This window comes from Nematostella vectensis, chromosome 12 (assembly GCF_932526225.1).
Source record: "Nematostella vectensis chromosome 12, jaNemVect1.1, whole genome shotgun sequence".
In the NCBI taxonomy this organism is placed as follows: Eukaryota; Metazoa; Cnidaria; class Anthozoa; order Actiniaria; family Edwardsiidae; genus Nematostella; species Nematostella vectensis.
The window spans coordinates 1,405,001-1,427,500 of record NC_064045.1 but is presented as its reverse complement, the minus strand read 5'-3'; the positions used below and the strand labels follow the sequence as shown (position 1 = coordinate 1,427,500).

The window sequence follows — 22,500 nt, the reverse complement described above, 5'->3', positions numbered from 1 at the left end:
CATAATTAATTATAATGATGATTAATTTTAATAATAATAATAATAATAATAATAATTAAAAATAAGAATTAACAATCATAATTAAAAAAAAAAATTAACAATCATAATTAAAAATAAGAATTTATAATAATAATTAATCATCATAATTATTAATAATAATTAATAACATTTAATAATAATTAATTATAATAATTAATAATAATCAAAGATAATAATAAATAATAAATTATAAATAATAATAATTAATAATAACAATAAATAACAATAAACAATAATAATTAATAAAAATAATAAATAATAAATAATAAATAATAATAATAAATAATAATAATTAATAATAATAAATAATAAAAATAAATAATAATAATAAATAATAAATAATATTAATAAATAATAATAATAATAATAATAATAATAATAATAAATAATAATGAATAATAATGAATAGTAAATAATAATAATTAATAAAAATTAATAAAAATGATAATTAATAATTAATAAAAAATAATTATAATTAATAACAAATAATTAATAATAATTAATAAATCATAATAATTAATAAATAATAATATTAAATAAATAAATAATATTTTATAATTAATAATATTAAATGATAAATAATAATGATAATTCATTATTAATAAAAAATAATAATAAATAATAATAATAATACATAATAATAACTAATAAATAATAATAATTAATAATGATAATGCCCTTGATAGCTTGTACCCCTGTTTAGCCACCTATAACTAAGCTGCACCCCTATAGCTCAGCCCTTGATACACAATACCACTGTGTACCCACTCCTAACTGGCCTACGTTACTATGATTTGCTACCCTTTACACCTTAATACCACCCCTAATTGATGATAAATGATGATAAATGATGATAATTGATTATAATTGATAATACTTAATAATAATTGATAATAATTTCAAATAAGTGATAATAATTGATAACCATTGATAATAATTAATAATAATTGAACATAATTATTAATAATAGTTAATAATAACAATACCATTAACATTTTTCTTAAACATATGACTGTTTAAGTTACCAAGTAAAAGTTTCTCTTAGTCTGCGCCACTCTCTAGAAATCTAGAAATAACTACCCTATATCCAATTGGGTTGTGTAAACATACCCAACCCTAACTAAACTACACCTCTACTACCTAGCACTAACTCCCCAATACCCCTGCCTACCCATCCCTAACTGACCTACACCCCTATGACACATAATCACATAACTACCCTTTACACATGTATGACCAAGCGCTTACCAACTTGCACCCCTGTGACCATGCCGTTTATATCCTGTACCCCTGTGCACCCACCCCAGAATGCCACCGTCCTTACCTTAACACCACTGAAAAAGTCCCTAGTTGATCTTGCCTGGATTCGAACCCTGGCCCTTTTGCTTGAGAAGCGAAGCCCGTACCACTGAGCCATAGCGCCACTCTCGAGATATCTAGGAATAACTACTCTATACCTTATAAGGCTGGGTAAACAAGGCTATACGGTAGTTACTTCTAGTTTTCAAGAGAGTGGCGCAATAGCTCAGTGGAACGGGCTTCGCTTCTCAAATAAGAGGGCCGGGGTTCGAATCCAGGTCAGATTAACTTCGGATTTTTTTCAAGGTGTTAAGATAAGGACGTTAAGGGGACGTTAAGATAAGTGAGTTTGTGGGTGAGTTTACAGGTGTACAGGGTAACAAGAGTTGGTCACAGGTGTACAAGAGTTCAAGGGATGGTAATAAGGGTCAATGATATCAAGAACTACGTCATAGGGGTGGAAGTTATGAATAAGTGGGTACACAGGGGTACTATGTATCAATGGCTTGGTCTCTGAGGTGCAGGTTTTTAGGGATGGTTCAAACGGGTACAGGTTTTCAAGAGCTAGGTAATAATAATAAATAATAAAAATTAATAATAGTAATAATTAAAAATAATAATTACTAATCATAATTAAAAATAATAATTAATAATCATTATCAATAATCATAATTAATTATAATGATGATTAATTTTAATAATAATAATAATAATAATAATAATTAAAAATAAGAATTAACAATCATAATTAAAAAAAAAATTAACAATCATAATTAAAAATAAGAATTTATAATAATAATTAATCATCATAATTATTAATAATAATTAATAACATTTAATAATAATTAATTATAATAATTAATAATAATCAAAGATAATAATAAATAATAAATTATAAATAATAATAATTAATAATAACAATAAATAACAATAAACAATAATAATTAATAAAAATAATAAGTAATAAATAATAAATAATAATAATAAATAATAATAATTAATAATAATAAATAATAAAAATAAATAATAATAATAAATAATAAATAATATTAATAAATAATAATAATAATAATAATAATAATAATAATAATAAATAATAATGAATAATAATGAATAGTAAATAATAATAATTAATAAAAATTAATAAAAATGATAATTAATAATTAATAAAAAATAATTATAATTAATAACAAATAATTAATAATAATTAATAAATCATAATAATTAATAAATAATAATATTAAATAAATAAATAATATTTTATAATTAATAATATTAAATGATAAATAATAATGATAATTCATTATTAATAAAAAATAATAATAAATAATAATAATAATACATAATAATAACTAATAAATAATAATAATTAATAATGATAATGCCCTTGATAGCTTGTACCCCTGTTTAGCCACCTATAACTAAGCTGCACCCCTATAGCTCAGCCCTTGATACACAATACCACTGTGTACCCACTCCTAACTGGCCTACGTTACTATGATTTGCTACCCTTTACACCTTAATACCACCCCTAATTGATGATAAATGATGATAAATGATGATAATTGATTATAATTGATAATACTTAATAATAATTGATAATAATTTCAAATAAGTGATAATAATTGATAACCATTGATAATAATTAATAATAATTGAACATAATTATTAATAATAGTTAATAATAACAATACCATTAACATTTTTCTTAAACATATGACTGTTTAAGTTACCAAGTAAAAGTTTCTCTTAGTCTGCGCCACTCTCTAGAAATCTAGAAATAACTACCCTATATCCAATTGGGTTGTGTAAACATACCCAACCCTAACTAAACTACACCTCTACTACCTAGCACTAACTCCCCAATACCCCTGCCTACCCATCCCTAACTGACCTACACCCCTATGACACATAATCACATAACTACCCTTTACACATGTATGACCAAGCGCTTACCAACTTGCACCCCTGTGACCATGCCGTTTATATCCTGTACCCCTGTGCACCCACCCCAGAATGCCACCGTCCTTACCTTAACACCACTGAAAAAGTCCCTAGTTGATCTTGCCTGGATTCGAACCCTGGCCCTTTTGCTTGAGAAGCGAAGCCCGTACCACTGAGCCATAGCGCCACTCTCGAGATATCTAGGAATAACTACTCTATACCTTATAAGGCTGGGTAAACAAGGCTATACGGTAGTTACTTCTAGTTTTCAAGAGAGTGGCGCAATAGCTCAGTGGAACGGGCTTCGCTTCTCAAATAAGAGGGCCGGGGTTCGAATCCAGGTCAGATTAACTTCGGATTTTTTTCAAGGTGTTAAGATAAGGACGTTAAGGGGACGTTAAGATAAGTGAGTTTGTGGGTGAGTTTACAGGTGTACAGGGTAACAAGAGTTGGTCACAGGTGTACAAGAGTTCAAGGGATGGTAATAAGGGTCAATGATATCAAGAACTACGTCATAGGGGTGGAAGTTATGAATAAGTGGGTACACAGGGGTACTATGTATCAATGGCTTGGTCTCTGAGGTGCAGGTTTTTAGGGATGGTTCAAACGGGTACAGGTTTTCAAGAGCTAGGTAATAATAATAAATAATAAAAATTAATAATAGTAATAATTAAAAATAATAATTACTAATCATAATTAAAAATAATAATTAATAATCATTATCAATAATCATAATTAATTATAATGATGATTAATTTTAATAATAATAATAATAATAATAATAATTAAAAATAAGAATTAACAATCATAATTAAAAAAAAATTAACAATCATAATTAAAAATAAGAATTTATAATAATAATTAATCATCATAATTATTAATAATAATTAATAACATTTAATAATAATTAATTATAATAATTAATAATAATCAAAGATAATAATAAATAATAAATTATAAATAATAATAATTAATAATAACAATAAATAACAATAAACAATAATAATTAATAAAAATAATAAGTAATAAATAATAAATAATAATAATAAATAATAATAATTAATAATAATAAATAATAAAAATAAATAATAATAATAAATAATAAATAATATTAATAAATAATAATAATAATAATAATAATAATAAATAATAATGAATAATAATGAATAGTAAATAATAATAATTAATAAAAATTAATAAAAATGATAATTAATAATTAATAAAAAATAATTATAATTAATAACAAATAATTAATAATAATTAATAAATCATAATAATTAATAAATAATAATATTAAATAAATAAATAATATTTTATAATTAATAATATTAAATGATAAATAATAATGATAATTCATTATTAATAAAAAATAATAATAAATAATAATAATAATACATAATAATAACTAATAAATAATAATAATTAATAATGATAATGCCCTTGATAGCTTGTACCCCTGTTTAGCCACCTATAACTAAGCTGCACCCCTATAGCTCAGCCCTTGATACACAATACCACTGTGTACCCACTCCTAACTGGCCTACGTTACTATGATTTGCTATTAACTACCCTTTACACCTTAATACCACCCCTAATTGATGATAAATGATGATTAATGATGATAATTGATTATAATTGATAATACTTGATAATAATTTAAAATAATTGATAATAATTGATAACCATTGATAATAATTAATAATAATTGATAATAGTTGAACATAATTCTTAATAATAGTTAATAATAACAATACCATTAACAACTTTCTTAAACATATGACTGTTTAAGTTACCAATTAAAAGTTTCTCTTAGTCTGCGTCACTCTCTAGAAATCTAGAAATAACTACCCTATATCCAATTGGGTTGTGTAAACAGGGCTATATGGTAGTTTTTTTTTCTAGGTTTCTACAGAGTGGCACGATAGCTCAGTGGTACGGGCTTCGCTTTTTAAGCAAGACAGCCGGGGTTCAAATCCAGGTAAGGTCAACTAGGGACTTTTTCAGGGTTAATAAGGTAAGGACGATGGCTATTTGGGGTACAGGGTTGGTTACCGCATGGTCATACATGGGTAAAGGGTAGTTATCTAGTTAGGTGTTATAGGGGTGTAGATCAGTTAGGGGTTGTTATACAGGAATATCGGTTAGTTAGTGCTGGGCCGTAGGGGTGTAGGCTAGTTATGAGTTGGTATTCAGGGGTAAAGGGTAGTTAGTGCTAGGTCATAGTGATGTAGCATATTTAGGGATAGGTATTCAGTGGTATAGGCTATTACTGCTAGATCATAGGGGTGTAGCTCAGTTAGGGGTGGGTTTGATTCAGGGGTATAGGATGGGGGGACTGGGTGGTTTAATAGAACGGGCTAAGAGGCGCGCTGCGCCCCGCCGCGTCCCCCAGCCCCGGTTCATGCAGATGAGGCCTCGCGTAAATAAATAATTAGCAATCATCAATCTACGGCGGGCGGCGTTCGCGTAGATATATAATTAGCAATCATTAATCTGCAGGACTGGGGACATTCATAGAAATGAGAATAACCCGCGCCGCGCCACACCGCGCCCCCCAGCCCGTTTTCCGTAGTTTTTCGTAGACCCCCAAAGCCTAAGGTATACCGTCTGGGGGCCTCGTGGGACAGGGGTGTGTTATTTTGGCCCCTTTCAAAGGGGATGGCGGCGCGTGCGCGTTTTCGGTAGTATTAAGAGAAGCAAGGGGGGGAGCTAAAACGATACGCTTGTATGGTAACATGTGGGAACCCTTTATGGGCGAGTTATTAAACCACGAAAACTCAACGGACATGCACGTCCACGACTCTTCACGGAGTCTCCAAGCTCACGTGACTCCTCAACGGACACGAATGTCCGCTGCTCGTCACAAAATTTTCAATTCCACATTACTTCACGGCCATGCGTGTCTGCGGTTGTCATAAAATCTTCAAGCCTAAATAACTTCACGGACATGCATGTCCGCGGCTCGTCACGAAATCTCCAAGCCCTCATAACTCCGCACGGCCGAAATCTCCTAGCGACTCCCCGGGATCCTGCAAAAGAGAAAAACTAGAAAACCACGAGATAAGCATCTTCAGGGCACCGCGGCTTACGGGATTTGAACTCGCTACTCAGTCGACAATATAGGCAAACTGTGCATTCCAACAATAGCCTCAAAAATAGTGTTCCAAATAGCTTAACCCGCAGTTCTCCAATATTCTGAGTATTTGTGAGCTTCGTGTTTTCTTTAGGTGTTCGTTAGTACCCTTGATTCCGGCTATGTTGTTCCACGTTCTCTCGGCAAGCGTTCCTAAGCGTAAAATCTCTTCTACGTACGCCTTCATCCCCCTGTGAAAAGGGAGGCGACCTTCGAGGGTGAAAGAGCTTCGCGATAATCTTCTGGGGGTTGTTAGAGAGCAGAAACGGCGTGCTCGTCAAAGCGTGCACGATTACAATCTAATCACCGTGGATTGGACCGCCAACCTACGGAGCGCGGAATAACCGTTTTTCGGCCGTAAATTCAAAGCCCCTAACGTGGCGTTTAAACCTGACTTTTACTCAAACACCTCGCTCTTGAACTCTTCGAGAATTTCTCGCTGCCTCTTTTTAATCTTTTCGGGTGTCTCCATTGACTTTCTCGGGGGCCCTATCTTGCTTTTTTTCTCACGCGATGCGAGGCCGTGTCGAGCTCTGATAGTGGCCTTGAGCGCGTAGTATCTCTCTTGTTCCCGAAGTATTACCCGTCTGAGATGTGCCCGTCTTGCAGAGCCTTACAGACCAGCTCGCTATCGAGTTTTTCTTACTCCCCGCTAAAACCATCGTGTCTTCGTGTTTAGCCACCTTGCTCGTAAGACCTCTAGAGACTATCCCTGCGCCTACGCTCACGACACCGACCAGCCCAGCGATCTCTGCCAGCGGACCGCCTACCGAACCCCCATCCCACTCAAAGAGACCCCTACCCCGGGCCTGGAAAGCGCCCCTGCAGCGATGCCGGATGCCACAGACACAGCATGGGTAACGGCAAAGGCGCGCTTATACTTTTCTGCACCTGTCAACGTCGCTATTTGCCACGTTTGTTATGTCGGAACTAGGTCAGCTCTAATACGAGGCGAACAGGCTTGCCCTTAAAGTCCACCCGTCTACCGCATTCATCCCTGATCCATATTGGGATACTCGAGACATACTCAGAGAAAGATGCTGCGACACAAACGGGGACGTCGGGTCCATAGACCCATAATAAATAATAGTAATCATAAATAATAATAATTAATAGTAATGACCCAGCCCTTGATAGTTTGTAACCCTGTTTAGCCACCTATAACTAAGCTGCGCCCCTATAGCTCAGCCCTTGATAGACTCTACCACTGTGTACCCAGTCCTAACTGGCCTACATTACTATGATTTGCTACTTACTACCCTATACACCTGAATACCCACCCCTAGCTAAGCTACATCCCTATGAGTTAGCACTAACTACCCTATAACCCTGAGTACCCAATCCCTTGCTAAGGTACACCCCTGTGACCCAGCTCTAACTACCCTATACCCCTGAGTATTTCCATGTGTGACAAGTCGCCATAGATTTATAACTTGTGAGTTCAAATTATTCTATATTTGTTTAGAAAGGGCAAGCCAATCTAAATTGAGCTATTTTGTCAGAATTGAATGTTTTTCTTGCTTGTAAACACTATAAACCTTTCCAGACTGTTATTGTAGAATTGTAGCAGATAACATTCAAGAGTCACTGAGTTAGTTATATTATAGTATATACAAGCATGTAGTCTTTCGACAATCGCTCCAATTCACTCAAAATTTTTCCGAGTGTCAACTCGAATTTCTTTGTTATGGTCTCAATCTCAATCAATCAATCTTTTATTGAATATTTTAAATGTATATACAATAAGGGAAAAGCCAAAGCCAGAGGCTTATTAGGATTGGTCAGCAAAGTATGTAGAACATGATTGAAGGGACTACCTCTGACCGATCCGATGGCTCAAGAAGACCGCTGACAGGTCTCCCCGGTCGGCCATCTTGGATCACGGTCATTCGTTATGCTCCGAGATACAGAGACACACTGACTCTTATTCGTAAGTTTCCTTAGATGATTAGCCAATTGTTTGTATTAGGTATTCATACGTTTGTATATCGATTTGTATTGTAGAATCGTATCATCGTTTGTGATTAAAGACCATAAACAATCTACAATCGAGGAGTGTTCTTCATGATACGATCGATTCGCCGCCATGGTTGTCATCGAATGCACTGTACCCGACTGTGAGTTCAAGACCACCGACGCGTCCGAGGTTGTGGCAATTGCCCTATTGGCCAACCACAACCTGGTCCACAGAAATGAAGCTCAACCCGGGCGACTACCAGCCAACACAGCTCTCAAAGGGCCAAAACTAGACCGGCCGAAGATTGACGTCAGCGTAACAATGGAAGAGTGGAACATCTTTACACGAAGATGGGAAGTAATCCGAGCAGGCTCTGGGATTGACGAAAATTCAGCCCCATCACAGCTTTTCCAGTGCGCTGGCACTGAGCTGGAAGACAGCATCCTCAAGGCTAACCCCAATGCTGCAAACGAGTCACTAACCAAACTGATGAAAGCCATGCGATCCCTCTCCATTATCCCCATTGCTACCTGTGTGCTCCGCACTGAACTCCTCCAGATGCGACAAGAGCGAGACGAGTCATTCAGGTCCTTCACGGCCAAAGTAAGAGGCAAAGCCGAAACCTGCGCCTACAACGCGAAGTGCTCATGTAGTCGTCCCGTCGACTACACAGACCACGTAATCCGTGACGTCATCATTAACGGACTATACGATAACGAGATTCGAAGGGAAGTCCTGGGCATTGACGGTATCCTGGAGAAGCCGATAAATCAAGTCATCGCCGTAGTAGAGAGTAAGGAAATGGCACGCAACGCCCTGCCCCCTTCCCACTCATTATCCGCCGTCTCATCCTTCCAGAGACAGAAAACAAACCCACCGCACCCTGCCCCAAGCCCCCCTCAAGCGGATCAGGCGAAAGAAGCAACATGCCCCGGATGTCAAAAGACATTCAAGCTGTTTACCGAAGGAGCTCGCGGATGGAACAAAAAACCGCACCAGCTGTGCATCGACTGTCATAGGGTGAACCGGCGATCAAGACGCTCACAGCGACAGCCTCAACAACGCTCGCCCCAGGCCCCGACGGTCCATGCCACCCAAGCAGAGCCGATTGCTCAGATATCATCCCTCCACGGTGAGACGAAACAAGATACCCGCCCCACCACACACGCCACCACGGCCAAGCGGCCCGTACGGCTAGACCACCACATCTTCTCCAAGGGAGAATGGAAGCGAGCCCGCTTCAGGGATCACCCCAGGTTACCAATCACAATCTCGCTCGCACGAAAGGGCAGACATCGGAAGGAAACCGCCGACACCACTCCCGACATACAAGCCGCCGTGTCTGCCATAGCAGACACCGGAGCACAATCCGACCTATGGTCCCTGGCGGACTTCTTAGCATGTGGCTTCTCGAGAGAAGAGCTCCAACCCATCAGACCTAGCCTAACGGCGGCTAATAACTCGCCCATATCCATAGAAGGGGCGTTCTTCGCCAAACTTAGCGCAACATCTTACAGTGGACAATCCACGACGTCATTCTCCATGGTGTACGTGAGCAGCTCGGTACGAGATATGTACCTTTCTTACGACTCGCTTCTGAACCTAGACCTCCTGCCGCACTGTTTCCCACGCCCTGATGACGTCACAGAGGCCTCTAACGAGCGACAACCCGCCTCACAAAATAAAACCCGCCCCAACTACACCTCGCCAACCACCAATGCCGCTCGCATCGTCAACGAAGGATGTACCAAACCTGCCTCTGAACATGACGTCACATGTTCGTGCCCCCAGCGTGAGACAACCCCACCACGCCCTTCAGAGCTGCCGTTCCCCTGCACACCAGCGAACAACACTAAGATGAAAGCCTGGCTCCTGAACAGATACTCCTCCTCCACGTTTAATACCTGCCCTCATCGAGCACTCCCTTGCATGGAGGGCCCGCCCCTCCACGTGGACGCCACCGCCAAACCCACTGCCTGCCACACACCGGCCAATATACCCCTCCACTGGCAAAAACGCGTGTACGAAGACCTCCTCCGTGATGAAGCCCTTGGAGTGGTAGAGCGAGTCCCCTATGGCGAACCAGTCACGTGGTGCCACAGAATGGTAGTCACACGGAAGCACGATGGATCACCTCGCCGCACAGTGGACCTCTCACCACTCAACAAGTACTGCCAACGCGAGACGTATGCGACGGAATCACCGTTTCAACTCGCGCGGCGCATTCCCAACGACACATGGAAGACCGTGACCGACGCATGGAACGGTTACCACAGCGTACCCTTACGCTCATCAGACCGCCACCTGACCACCTTTCTCACTCCATTTGGCCGCTGGCCACGGGCACCCCAAGGCTTCCTCTCTTCGGGGGATGGATACAATCGGAGGTTCGACGCCATCCTAGCTGAATTTGAGCGCAAAGAACGATGCGTTGACGACACGGTGCACTACGACCATGACCTGGAACAACACTGGTGGAGGACCATCGAATTCCTCACTCGCGTCGGACAGGCTGGGATAGTCAATCCCGACAAATTTCAGTTCGCCGGGAGGAGCGTGAACTTCGCGGGATTCCACGTCTCAGACCACACCATTGAGCTACTCCCGAAATACCTCGACGCCATCAGAGAATTTCCCACCCCAACCAGCACGACAGACATCAGAAGCTGGTTTGGCCTGGTGAACCAAGTGTCCAATTACGCGCAACTCCGCGATCTGATGGCACCCTTTAAGCCATTCCTATTCCCCGCCACAAGTTCTTATGGTCATCCGAGCTCTAAGAAGCATTTCAAGCCTCCAAAGAAAAAATTGTCAAAGCCATCCGCGAGGGAGTGGAGATTTTTGATATACATAAGCGCACCTGCCTACGCCCCGATTGGTCCAAGCGAGGGATCGGATACTTTTTACTACAGCAGCACTGCAGTTGCTCCTCCGGCATGCCCGACTGCTGTCCCGGGGGATGTGGAATCACCCTCGCCGGCTCTCGCTTCCTGTCGCCCGCCGAACAACGCTACGCTGCCATCGAGGGAGAGGCCCTCGCCGTCGCTTGGGGCCTGGAACAGACCCGCTACTTTACACAAGGGTGCGACAACCTTGTGATCATCACCGACCACAAACCCCTGGTAAAGATCTTCGGCGGTCGCACCCTGGATGAAATCTCGAACTCGCGACTCTTTCGCCTCAAGCAACGCACCCTACCATGGCGTTTCGAGATACACCACCTGCCCGGAAAAAGCAACTACGCAGCAGATGCCACATCTAGACACCCATCCCAGTCAAACACGGAAGAGAAAGCCCCCCTATGCTCGGCGAGTCCCCCTGACGCCGCAGAGATTGCGCAAATGACCGCCATACGGGACACTGCCCAAGAGCTAGGCGCCATCTCCTGGACCCTCCTCGCGCAGGAAACAGCCGCAGACGCTCGCATGGGCAATCTTCTCCACTCTCTCGAGCAAGGAACCCAACTTAACAAAGATGACCCCACCCTGGCAAACCTTGGACCCATTTACGAATCCATTTACCAGGAGGAGGGCGTCCTCATGTACCAAGATCGAGTGGTGATCCCCCATCCCTACGTCAGCGGGTACTCCAGAGCCTGCACGCCGCTCACCAAGGAACCTCATCGATGGAACAGCGGGCCCGGTCCATCGTATACTGGCCTGGCATGTCGAATGACATACGTGTCACCAGGGAGAAATGCCACGACTGTAACAGGAACGCGCCGTCACAGGCCAGAACCCCCCCCCTCTTCCCACTGCGCCACCATCAACCCCGTTCGAAGCAGTGTTCGCCGACTTCTTCGACTACAAAGGTTACCATTACCTCGTCGTAGGAGACCGCCTCTCTGGCTGGGTAGAAGTCTTAAGTTCCCCAGCCACGACCAACCTTGCAGGAAGCACAGGATTAATTCGCCACCTCCGCACCTTCTTCGCCACGTTCGGCGTACCCGAGGAGCTCTCGAGTGACGGAGGCCCAGAGTTCACCGCCAAGGCTACGGAGGACTTCCTACGAACCTGGGACGTCAAACAACGCCTGTCTTCAGTCAGCTTCCCACAGTCCAACGGCAGGGCCGAGGTGGCAGTTAAAACTGCAAAGCGTCTACTGCTATCCAACACTGGTCCCACGGGAAGCCTTGACCAGGACCGATTCCTGAGAGCCATCCTACAGCTGCGGAACACACCCGACCCGGACTGCAGTTTATCACCGGCCCAGATCATTTTTGGGCGCCCCCTGAGGGACACACTCGCATTTGTCAACCGCCAGGAGAAGTTCTCCAACCCCCACATACGACCCCTCTGGCGTCAGGCATGGGCGGCGAAGGAGGACGCACTCCGAACGCGGATCTCCCGCACAACAGAGTCCCTCAGAGAGCACGCGCGACCCCTCCGCCCCCTCGCCATCGGCACAAGAGTCTTCCTGCAGAACCAGCAGGGCCCTAACCCGAACAAGTGGGACAGATCAGGGGTAGTCGTCGAAGCAGCAGGACACGATCAATACCGTGTGAAGGTATATGGCTCCGGACGCGTAACACTCCGAAACCGCCGCTTCCTACGTGCGTACACACCAGCCTTACCAACCATACCACAGGCGCCGTCAGGGGCCCCAGCAAAGACGCTATCAGTGGCTCCAGCCGCCCCATCCCCAAGACCGCTGACAGGTCTCCCCGGTCGGCCATCTTGGAACACGGTCATTCGTTATGCTCCGAGATACAGAGACACACTGACTCTTATTCGTAAGTTTCCTTAGATGATTAACCAATTGTTTGTATTAGGTATTCATACGTTTGTATATCGATTTGTTTTGTAGAATCGTATCATCGTTTGTGATTAAAGACCATAAACAATCTACAATCGAGGAGTTTTCTTCAATGATAGGACTTTAGCAAACTTAAACACACAAGCACACACACACCCACGTCACACTCACACACCCAGCCCAGCCTTTGCGAATTGCTCTAAATAACAAACTCTTTGTCATCCAAATCGCCCTTAATTTCTTAACAGTGCTACATTTTTTTGGATTGATAAATATGCTTCATATGGCTTATTTTTACAAAATTATAAAAATTGGTTGCTTTTATTTGGGCATGCGTTACCGGCTCTTGGGTATCTAGATACTTCATATGTATATAACTTATTTAAGTATATAAAAGTCGGGAACCTCGCAAGAACAAGCGATTTTAATTGGTTGAGAAAGTCGGTATAAAATGCAATGTACACCTCCTAGGAGGTGGATATTTTTCTGTGCCCTGAGAACAAGCAAAATGGAGGGTGTAACAGGCGATTTGCAAGTGTTTCAGAAAAGAACATTGTTCTAAAGCTCAATTTATATACTAAAACAATTATAACAATTATTTCCGTTTCGGCGGATAGTGGCTTGAAAAATATATAGCTCCAGCCTTTAGCTCTCGGTAGATATTTCGCCACTATCCACCTCAATGGAAATGTTGTCCACCTCAATGGAAATGTTGTAATTGTTAAGTAGACAAGTAGAAAATAACAAAAGCAGATACGCAATAAAAAAATTAAGAGTGAAAAGATGATATATTGTAGACTTATAGTACAGTATCATGTATTCCACACCATGCATACAGCTGCCCATTTTTATATGACTTCTTGAAACCCAAAAAATATTTGAAAGTCGAACCCTTCGATGACTTATTGCGGTTAAATCGAACGGATTATTTTTGTTAAAGCTGTGTAACAAACTTACCAATCTTCCTTTACATATTTCTTGGATGCTTTCCGGAGGAAATTACTAATAGTTACCGAGGAAATAGCTCACATGGCAATGGCGGATAACAGGTCCTGCTTAGGGATCCCTGTGTAAATTGGTAAAATTGGGCGGGGTCGACGAGAACTCTTGGCCACCGTAGAAAGGTGTGATAAAAACTAGAAGCCTGCTAACAGGCGTTTACCAGGTGTTCTCGCTATGTTTAACCGGTGTTTTTGCTTTTTTTAAACGGTGTTTTTCAAATACGCTCGTGGTGCTCGCGGTACCCCTGACAACCGGAGAAAGGCAAAGGACTGGAAACGAATATTTGGTCAGCGGATACTCCATATACTCTTACTCACTTTCCCGCCATTTTGAACAAGAGTTCGAAAAACCCAAGCGATTTTTTCGGACTTACACGTACACCGTGAGCGAGTTTAAAACCCTTTGGATATTTTAAAAGGACTCCAAGGAACTCAGGCTTTGCTTTGGCTTCAAGCTTGTGCCACAGATGATAGAAGACTCCTAAGAAGTCACTATTTAAATGAAGGTACTATTATCCATGAAAAGTTAAGTCAGGATGGACATAAACTTACAAATGATGAAAGGGGTGTCTCTTGCGGACAAATCTCATCTCATTAGGGAAGGTTTTCTTCAGGGTTAGAATTTCAAGTGCTATTAAGTATGGGTAAAACCTTTGTAAATTGGTTGATTTGTAAATGACTTCAATTATTTCGTAACACTTTAATATGCAATATTTGCTCGGTTTGTGTTAACAATTGTCAATGCGCTTTGCTGTTTTTCAAATAGAATAGCTTTTGCAAACATTATTTTTCATCAATCAATGTCTCTTGTATTTTAGCTAAAATACGTGATATTTTTGGGTTGTTTTTAGGTATTGGCACCTAATCTTGTCCAGGACCTATTCTCAATCACATGGAAATAATGTCAAATATTTATATAAACAATAAAGAACAAGCAGAAAGTGACACATCGAGTTGAAGAAACAACGTAGGTAAAACATGCTTTCTAAAGCTTTTCACGAATGTTAATTATTTTGCTTAGCTTAGAGAATAGTCTACACAATTACTATAACATGGAAGAAGCTCAACAACACAAAATATTCATCTTTGACTTGAAATTCTCTCCACAAATACATTTCAAAGTTAAAGTGGACGAGAAGAGGTGCCAATACCTTATAACTAGATGCGTGGCTGCGTGAACTCTGGTTGTAAAAAAGTAAAAAAATACGACATAACTGGTACATTACTGGAACATTTTCTCAACCAATTCTTTGTGCTATTATAATTTGCTCTAGTTTTTCTAAAACAGCAAGCTTATCAGGGATCTCATGAACCCCAGTTTCAGCAAGTAATTATTGAGTATCAATTAAAAAAAAACAAGATTGAAATTATGGCATATTCAACGCTAATGAAAATAGTTAACAATTAGTGCACTAGGTAACCACATATCCATAAAACCATATAAGTTATTAGAATATATCGCATCGAAAGCCACCTTATGTGCCAACAAAATGTCAACCAAACTAACGCTTGTACAAACATTACTGCTAGTCTAAGTCTAAGCATGTTTTTACCTGTAAATTTCTTGATTCTTCAGATATTCCTGATACAAGACAACAGCGTGACCCAGGACACTGTAGACTTCAATTAAGTAAGTACTATTGTACAAATCTCAGTCATAACATTATGTAATAATTAATAATTAATGGACTTTTTTATACATTGTGAAGTAAAAGTGATATTCATCAAGCTACAAGAAATCGCTTCTGTAAAAACATTTCAATGCAATATCATAAGTTTAGTTTTGCACTGCTGAGTTATCCTTTGTCCATGATCTTTTCTCAAGAATCCCGTCAACTGTGTACATTGTGTTTTTTTAACTGTTTGAATATTTGAATTATTAATTTAAACCATGTGCTTCACTGAAATCATTATGTCAATTGTAACGTTATTAATTATCTGATTACTTTGCAAGATTACCCCAAAAAGATTTCTGAATGCCATTACAAAACTTGTGTTTTCGCATTTTCTGAAAATAATAAATTGAGCAAAGGTTCATTAGCGTCGTCAAAACCTTTTAACATATAGAGGTTAATCTAGACATTGCTATATTCAGCTGCTCAATACAGTTTTCATTTTTATCAACTCAAGTTCTATTTAATGAATATTCACCGATTTCACAATTGTCTCTTATGTACTTCAAGTCAAAATACAACATTAATAGCAGACACTCAAATTGAATAATCCCAGTGTTTATATAATGCTATTACCGTATTCACACTCAGCCATTTTCAGTATTCCACTGCTCCAATTTCCTTTATATCGTTTAGCGATATAACGATATTTTTGTTAAAAAATCTTATGAAAAGCACAATGTTTACCACATGTCTTCATAACACTAGCTATCTTCACCTCATTACCACTAAATGATCAAGTAAGCCATGACAGTAAGGTCAATCCAAATTCCCCAGTTGGTGGTTACATACCAGAATTTCTGGAAAAATATAAAATCTTAAATAGATATCAGATCGGCCGACCATTATCCGTCGACCGACCATTTATTAGTACTAAAAACCCTAATTGACTCTTATAAATCAAGCCACAAACCACTTTTTGCGTGTTTTATCGACTTTAAAAAAGCATGGACAGTGTCTTGAGAGAGTGTTTGCTTTACAAACTAATAATTGGGTGATACAAGAAAGCAGTATACACCTGCTGTGACATGGACAAGATTGCATTATGAATATTTGCATGTTTCACTCCATTTTATACGCTACTGGTGAGAGCTGCTTGTATTTTAAGGGAGTTAGAAAGAATAAACTCGAAAGCCTGCAAACCCGAGATAATGGGCTGTCCGTCCAAACGATACAAGTGTCTAGAGTTTGTCCTTGAGCTTTAGAAATTGTTAGTGCGTACGCAGGAATATAAGAAAAAAAGGGGTGATTATTCTCGTACACACAGTATCGTCTTGCCGTGTATCTTGAAGCAAAGAAATGTACATAAATGTACATAAACTATTCTCTTATTTGTTAGCTTCAAAAGAAGTTTGTTGCCACTCTTTGTGTGTACATATGCGACTTTTTGTAAGACCTCCATCCATGCAGATATGACCTAGCAAGTCATTACTTTGAAGAAGGTGGGAAACCAGTGCTTCGTTAATTCTTGATGCACCTTTCTTGGATACTGTTATAATCATAGCTTAAGGAATGCGTTCAGCTGTGGAAATGATATCTTCATCGGATGACCTCCGGCTTATTATGGTGCTTTACCCACCCGCAGACCTCCCAAATTGCTTCTTATACCATCGGAGCAGAAAATACAAATAGAGACGGGTTGCTTCGCTCCCTAAATAAGTCGTGAATACTTTTATACTCTGTTTTCGCTAGTATTGAGATTTCCAAAATCGTTAAAAGATACACGCGTACCGCTTTCCCTACAGAAATGCTTAACGAAAGCCTGTCACAATTGATCTATCAATCTTGTAAGGCATATTGGCAGAATAAAAGCTATGTAGTGTCCGCAATGCTTCGTCAATGTTGTCCTATGATATCTGTAAACCATAAAAAGCTATTGTTGTTACAGTCCCTCACCTGACTAATAGTCTGTAAAATTCGATTAATTGGCAGAACACGGGTGATTCTCATGGTGGCTTTGTCCTACTTTAACTTGACAGACACATGATACGTTAAACCATGTATTTAAGATAAGATGTACATTTGTTTTATAGTTCTATCCAGTCATATCTCTATTGATAATCGTATTATTGTAATTGTAAAAACTGAATTTTATTTTAAAAAATTGTAAAAACACTATAACTCTATATATACATGATATTCAAATTTTAAACATTGAAAACATATTTCTTTCTTTCATGAATTGTGCCATGTTATTCGATGGATATAGTAATTTCACAATCAATGTTATATTTTTTGACTTTTATGTTTCTTTTATTATAATTAAAATAAATTTGGAAATTGCTAGATATATGGAAAAGGTTCTAAATAATGTTTAAAATGAATAAATCAAAAACTGAAATAAGTGCATAAGGCCTGTCTAATTTGCCTTCGCCTTCTTCTTTTTTCTTCTTGGTCTTTCAGTAGGTTCGTCATCTCCCTCACCATTTTCTGCTCCAACAGGGGCGTCCTAGTTCTTGTCCTGTTCGTCGATGTTAACGTCTTGTCGGTTTTGTCTAGTAAGGTCATCCACCTTTTGCTGCAACCCCAGGATTAAATTGGCTATTTGCGGGTCCATCCCAGCAAGTGGTCCTTTCCTCGTGGGACTCTACCTGGGCCTCTTGGACCTCGACATCTTGTTGATGTGGTGGCTCTTGCCTTTTTTGCTTTTGCCGCTGCCTTTTTTTGTCTTCCGGTTCTTCCTCTGACATATTTTGCTGACGTTCCTGGCCTTGCCTCTTAAGCTCCTGCAGTTGCCTTTGCGTATCCATAAACATATCCATAATAGCAGGAGGAACTCCACCAACAGCAGGGGGTGCAGCTTCTCTTGGTGGCTTTTCTACATGCTGCAGCTGTTGGGCTTGTTGATTTCCCCGTTGTTGTGGATAAGCTAGTCTTGCTGCTAAATATTGTCTAGTGTGGGGCGTGCGTTTAGTTTGAGCTTGAATGCACATTGCATTAAGCATTCGCTGCATCAACTCTAGTAGCTTTTATTTTACAACGCTATAACCCTGACAGTAATAGCTGGTTTTCACAAGGGGCGTTGGCTATCTACTTTTATACATGAATTGAACCCTGCGGAACACCACACGTGATATGGCTTAGCAAAACGACCAGATTAAACATTTTGCGGTCCATGTTAATTAACCATGAATTTGTGCAATCCAACAGAGCTGACATGGTTGAGTGAAGCCTCTGAAAGCCAAATTGGTGGTTAGAAATTAAACTATTTTTTAGCAGATATAATTGGTTATAAAGTATAATTGGTTATAAAGTATTCGCTCCATAATTTTACTAATGACTGGTAGAATTGATATAGGACGATAGTTTTCCGGTAATCTTCGTTCACCTTTCTTGAAAAGAGGTATTACCCTAGCTATCTTCCAATCATTGGGAAAATGGCAAGTTTTGATAGAACTGTTGAAGATATAAGAAAGAGACTGAGCAATTGCTGGCGCTGCAGCTTTTAACATCTTTCCTGACACTTTGTCAATGCCAGTGGCTTTAGATTTTGATAAGCCTGATAAGAGCTTAAGAACATCATTGTCACTAACAGTTTTAAAGTTGCGAAATTGTATTTGTATTTGTTTTTTTTTAGAGAAAAAAGTATAATTATTCAGTAAATAAACACTAGAGCATAATATGACTTTTTTAGTGATAAAAATCAGTATCTTGTAATTCCCCTTTATATTGTTCTGTTAGAACATTGTTCAATGTTAGAATTTACAAGAATTCCTTGATAAACAAACATTTCTGCTAATTTAAGGGGTTTCTGAAAAACTCTGCTATATCTTTGAAATGTGCTCCTAAGAGCCACATTTTAGCTCCAAGGTGGTACAGGTCATCCATAACCTGACTGATTTCTCCTTCTTCGGAAACCAGCCCTACAAAATCTACTAAATCTTCCTTGGAGAACTCTTACTTGTTACGTGTGTTAAGCTTTTTTTCCAAGGATTTTAAGCTTATTCATTTCTTCCCTGGCCACGAATTCTCTTAGCTTCGATGCTCTCGGTGTTGTGGTGTCCTGCACAGATTTTAACTCCTTCATATTTACTTCGAACGTTTAATGCAATGCGTTTTGCCAGTACCAGGCTCACCTATGATTGACAGCAGTTTGGTCCAATCATTCAATGAATGATCATTGTCATCCTGCTATTAAATGATAGGTGGTGTTCTCAGTGGAGGTTGTGGATCGTCATCGTCAATTTCTTCGTCATCATAATATACTTGGGGTTGTGGCTGTACAGTTGCAAAAACTGTTCCATAATGGCGAGATCGTAAACCAAGAAATGACTTCAGCTTATTCAGCACACTTGTTGCTCGGCATTAAGCGTGAAGTCATTATAAGTTGGCCTATTGACGAAATCCTCATTACGGAGAACTTGTACTTGCCAGAGATGGTACATTTGCCTCGTACTATGTAGAAACGACAAGACATTGTCTACAAAATACTCTTTATTGCCCTGTTCTTGAAATAAAGTGGCAATTGCAACATCATCGTTCCATAGTCTGGTTGCAATGCTAGGGCCGCTGCACAATACTTGAACTGTTCCGGAATGCTGTCATGGTTTGGATGTCTAAGTTCACTGACATTCTTGAAAGGTACATTCAAAAATAAGTGTTGAAAAAAGAAGCAAGGATTGAAAACTGACACGTACCTATTCCCGACAAGGGCTGTTTTCCTTTAGTAAGGAGTGGGGACACTTTTGTTAGTGTCGTGCGTCCTTAGCCATTGGAGCAAACTATAGTTCTGGATATCCTGGCCCCTGTTAATGTATTTTGTTACAAAAACACTTTCGTCAACAACGTTACTTGGACGCGGAGGAATGTAACGTTTTGTGGGGTTGTTGGTCCAGGCTGGCTTAAAAGACGAGAAAGTGACAACCATCTCTGGTTCGAGTAGTTTTAAGACACATGACGGAAGCCAGCCATGACAGGAGTAACGTGTCTAGAATACAAGGATTCTGAGGTTTGTTGGTTATGGAATTTTGAGACGTATGAGGTGACGTACCTTAGCACCATAGATTTCTTATCAGAAACTTGGACATCCATTTTGCATTTGAGGGACGGAAGGATTGTGCTTATATAAGCTCGAATGTTTCGAGAAAATGCGTCTTAGGGTGGTATAAGGAAAGCATTTCCTCGCCGTTCTGATTAGTTTCAACTGAGGTTCTCTCATTGGATTATGGGAAGGGATCTTTGTGGCTGGGCTGAAGGTCATTGACTAAGTAAGCAGTCTCCGCATCTAACCAAGGAATGTCTCCCCTAGTCTGCTTGCTAAAGACTTTAAAGCCAAACCAAAAGATGCTGGTGGGCGGTACCCCTGCCTTGAAATTCGATCCGATAGAAAAAGTTGTCAACATTGCATCGGTTTCTTATTATAAGTGAGCACGTTGTCCGTCCACCGATTGGTGTTGGATCCACAAAGAGATCCACGAACTGTTTGTTCTATGATGTGGACAATGTTGAGAGTTTCAAGGATAGCAAGTCCCGTAGGTCCTTTGCCAGAAAGATCTCGAGATAGACGTAACCACTGTGCCCATGGGGAAGGTCCACTCGAAAGGGCTTATAGTGATGAACAAGGTAGGATATCCATATTGTTGCAGTGCTTCCACTAAAAAAAGGATGGGGCCAACGCCAATATTCTATAGAGAAAGTTTTTGTATCTAAAGAAGTTGCGCCTGACACAGTGTTGAATAGCCACCGGTCATACACAAATTGTAAAAGATAGTATTCTGAAGAGTAGTCTAGAATGGAGGAGAGAACCTTAGTTATGAACGATGTCTTGGAGCTTTGGCGGCTAGCATTGTCACTGAGTCTCCATTCGCACCAAGAATAATAGTGATACAAGTGTGATCATATTGCACATTCTATTCCATCATTTACGCGGTAATCGTACATATTTAACTGGCGGTTTTCAGTCAAATATGTGTCTCCCAGTTCGCCAAAAAGCTTATATTAGACTCTGTTGAACTCATTAAATAATGGTATGCCAAAATGCAACGAAACTTGCTTGCCAATCGTCCATTCTTTCTATTTTCTCTAACACATTGTCAAGACTCCAAGAGACCATTTTTTTCTGTGGTAGCCGTGCTGGTGTCTCTTGTAGTCTCCAGTATATGTATGGAGGTCAAATGGCCGCAAAATTTGGATTTTTCATTTTGTCAAATTTTGTTAACAAATAGGAATCTTGTCGACTGTCGGAACTATGTAGCGATCTTTAGTAGAAATTGCATTTTTCCGGTTTGATTAAGTTAGGTACGTTGCACCTTTAAAAACTAGGCAACATGGTATTCTTAGCCAAGAGTTTGCAACGGTCACAATACGACCACGAACTCTAACCCTCTACTAGCCAACATAAACGGTTCATCAGCATTATACGGTTTTATTCTGGCTCTACAGTATAGACAATGATATGGTACTGTAGGCGGTAACCTAAACCAAAATTTTTCTATGCACCGCTCATTGACACGTCGGCCACAGCAAGGCAGCGTGTTATTAGAGGTTAAATTGCAATGGGAGCAGTTATCCATCTACACAGTTTACAACGGTCACAATACGACCACGAACAAAACGTCGCTCAACTTACGACAAACCTCCAAAAAGTCGTAATCATGAATCATGTTATCATTAATATTATTTTCATTAAAAAATGTTAAGCGTTTTTGCTGTTGGCGTTGTAGTCGTTGGTTTTCGTCTACAACAGATTGGTTACGCCAC

The 22,500-nt window shown here is 39.6% G+C and overlaps 2 protein-coding genes and 1 long non-coding RNA gene across 4 annotated transcripts; all 3 read left to right on the top strand.

Annotated features, from left to right (window-relative positions):
- The first annotated feature begins 8,065 nt into the window (after positions 1 to 8,065).
- LOC125557593 lies at positions 8,066 to 13,914 on the top strand. The gene is made up of 2 exons (XM_048720320.1): positions 8,066 to 8,345; positions 8,420 to 13,914. The coding sequence occupies exon 2, from the start codon at positions 8,502 to 8,504 to the stop codon at positions 11,469 to 11,471; it is 2,970 nt and encodes a 989-aa protein (XP_048576277.1). The 5' UTR covers positions 8,066 to 8,345; positions 8,420 to 8,501; the 3' UTR covers positions 11,472 to 13,914.
- LOC116603222 lies at positions 11,714 to 13,118 on the top strand. Its single transcript, XM_048720116.1, has 2 exons — positions 11,714 to 12,034; positions 12,087 to 13,118. Exons 1-2 carry the CDS (start codon positions 11,714 to 11,716, stop codon positions 13,116 to 13,118), a joined length of 1,353 nt encoding a protein of 450 aa, XP_048576073.1.
- A 528-nt stretch (positions 13,915 to 14,442) lies between the features above and the next one.
- On the top strand, positions 14,443 to 17,032 carry LOC116611489. 2 transcript variants are annotated; one of them, XR_004293505.2, is made up of 3 exons: positions 14,443 to 14,634; positions 14,980 to 15,095; positions 15,705 to 17,032. It is a non-coding gene; the product is annotated as an uncharacterized LOC116611489 (long non-coding RNA). The 2 variants fall into 2 exon arrangements; XR_004293504.2 differs by having other exon boundaries at positions 14,980 to 15,099.
- The last annotated feature ends 5,468 nt before the right edge of the window (positions 17,033 to 22,500 follow it).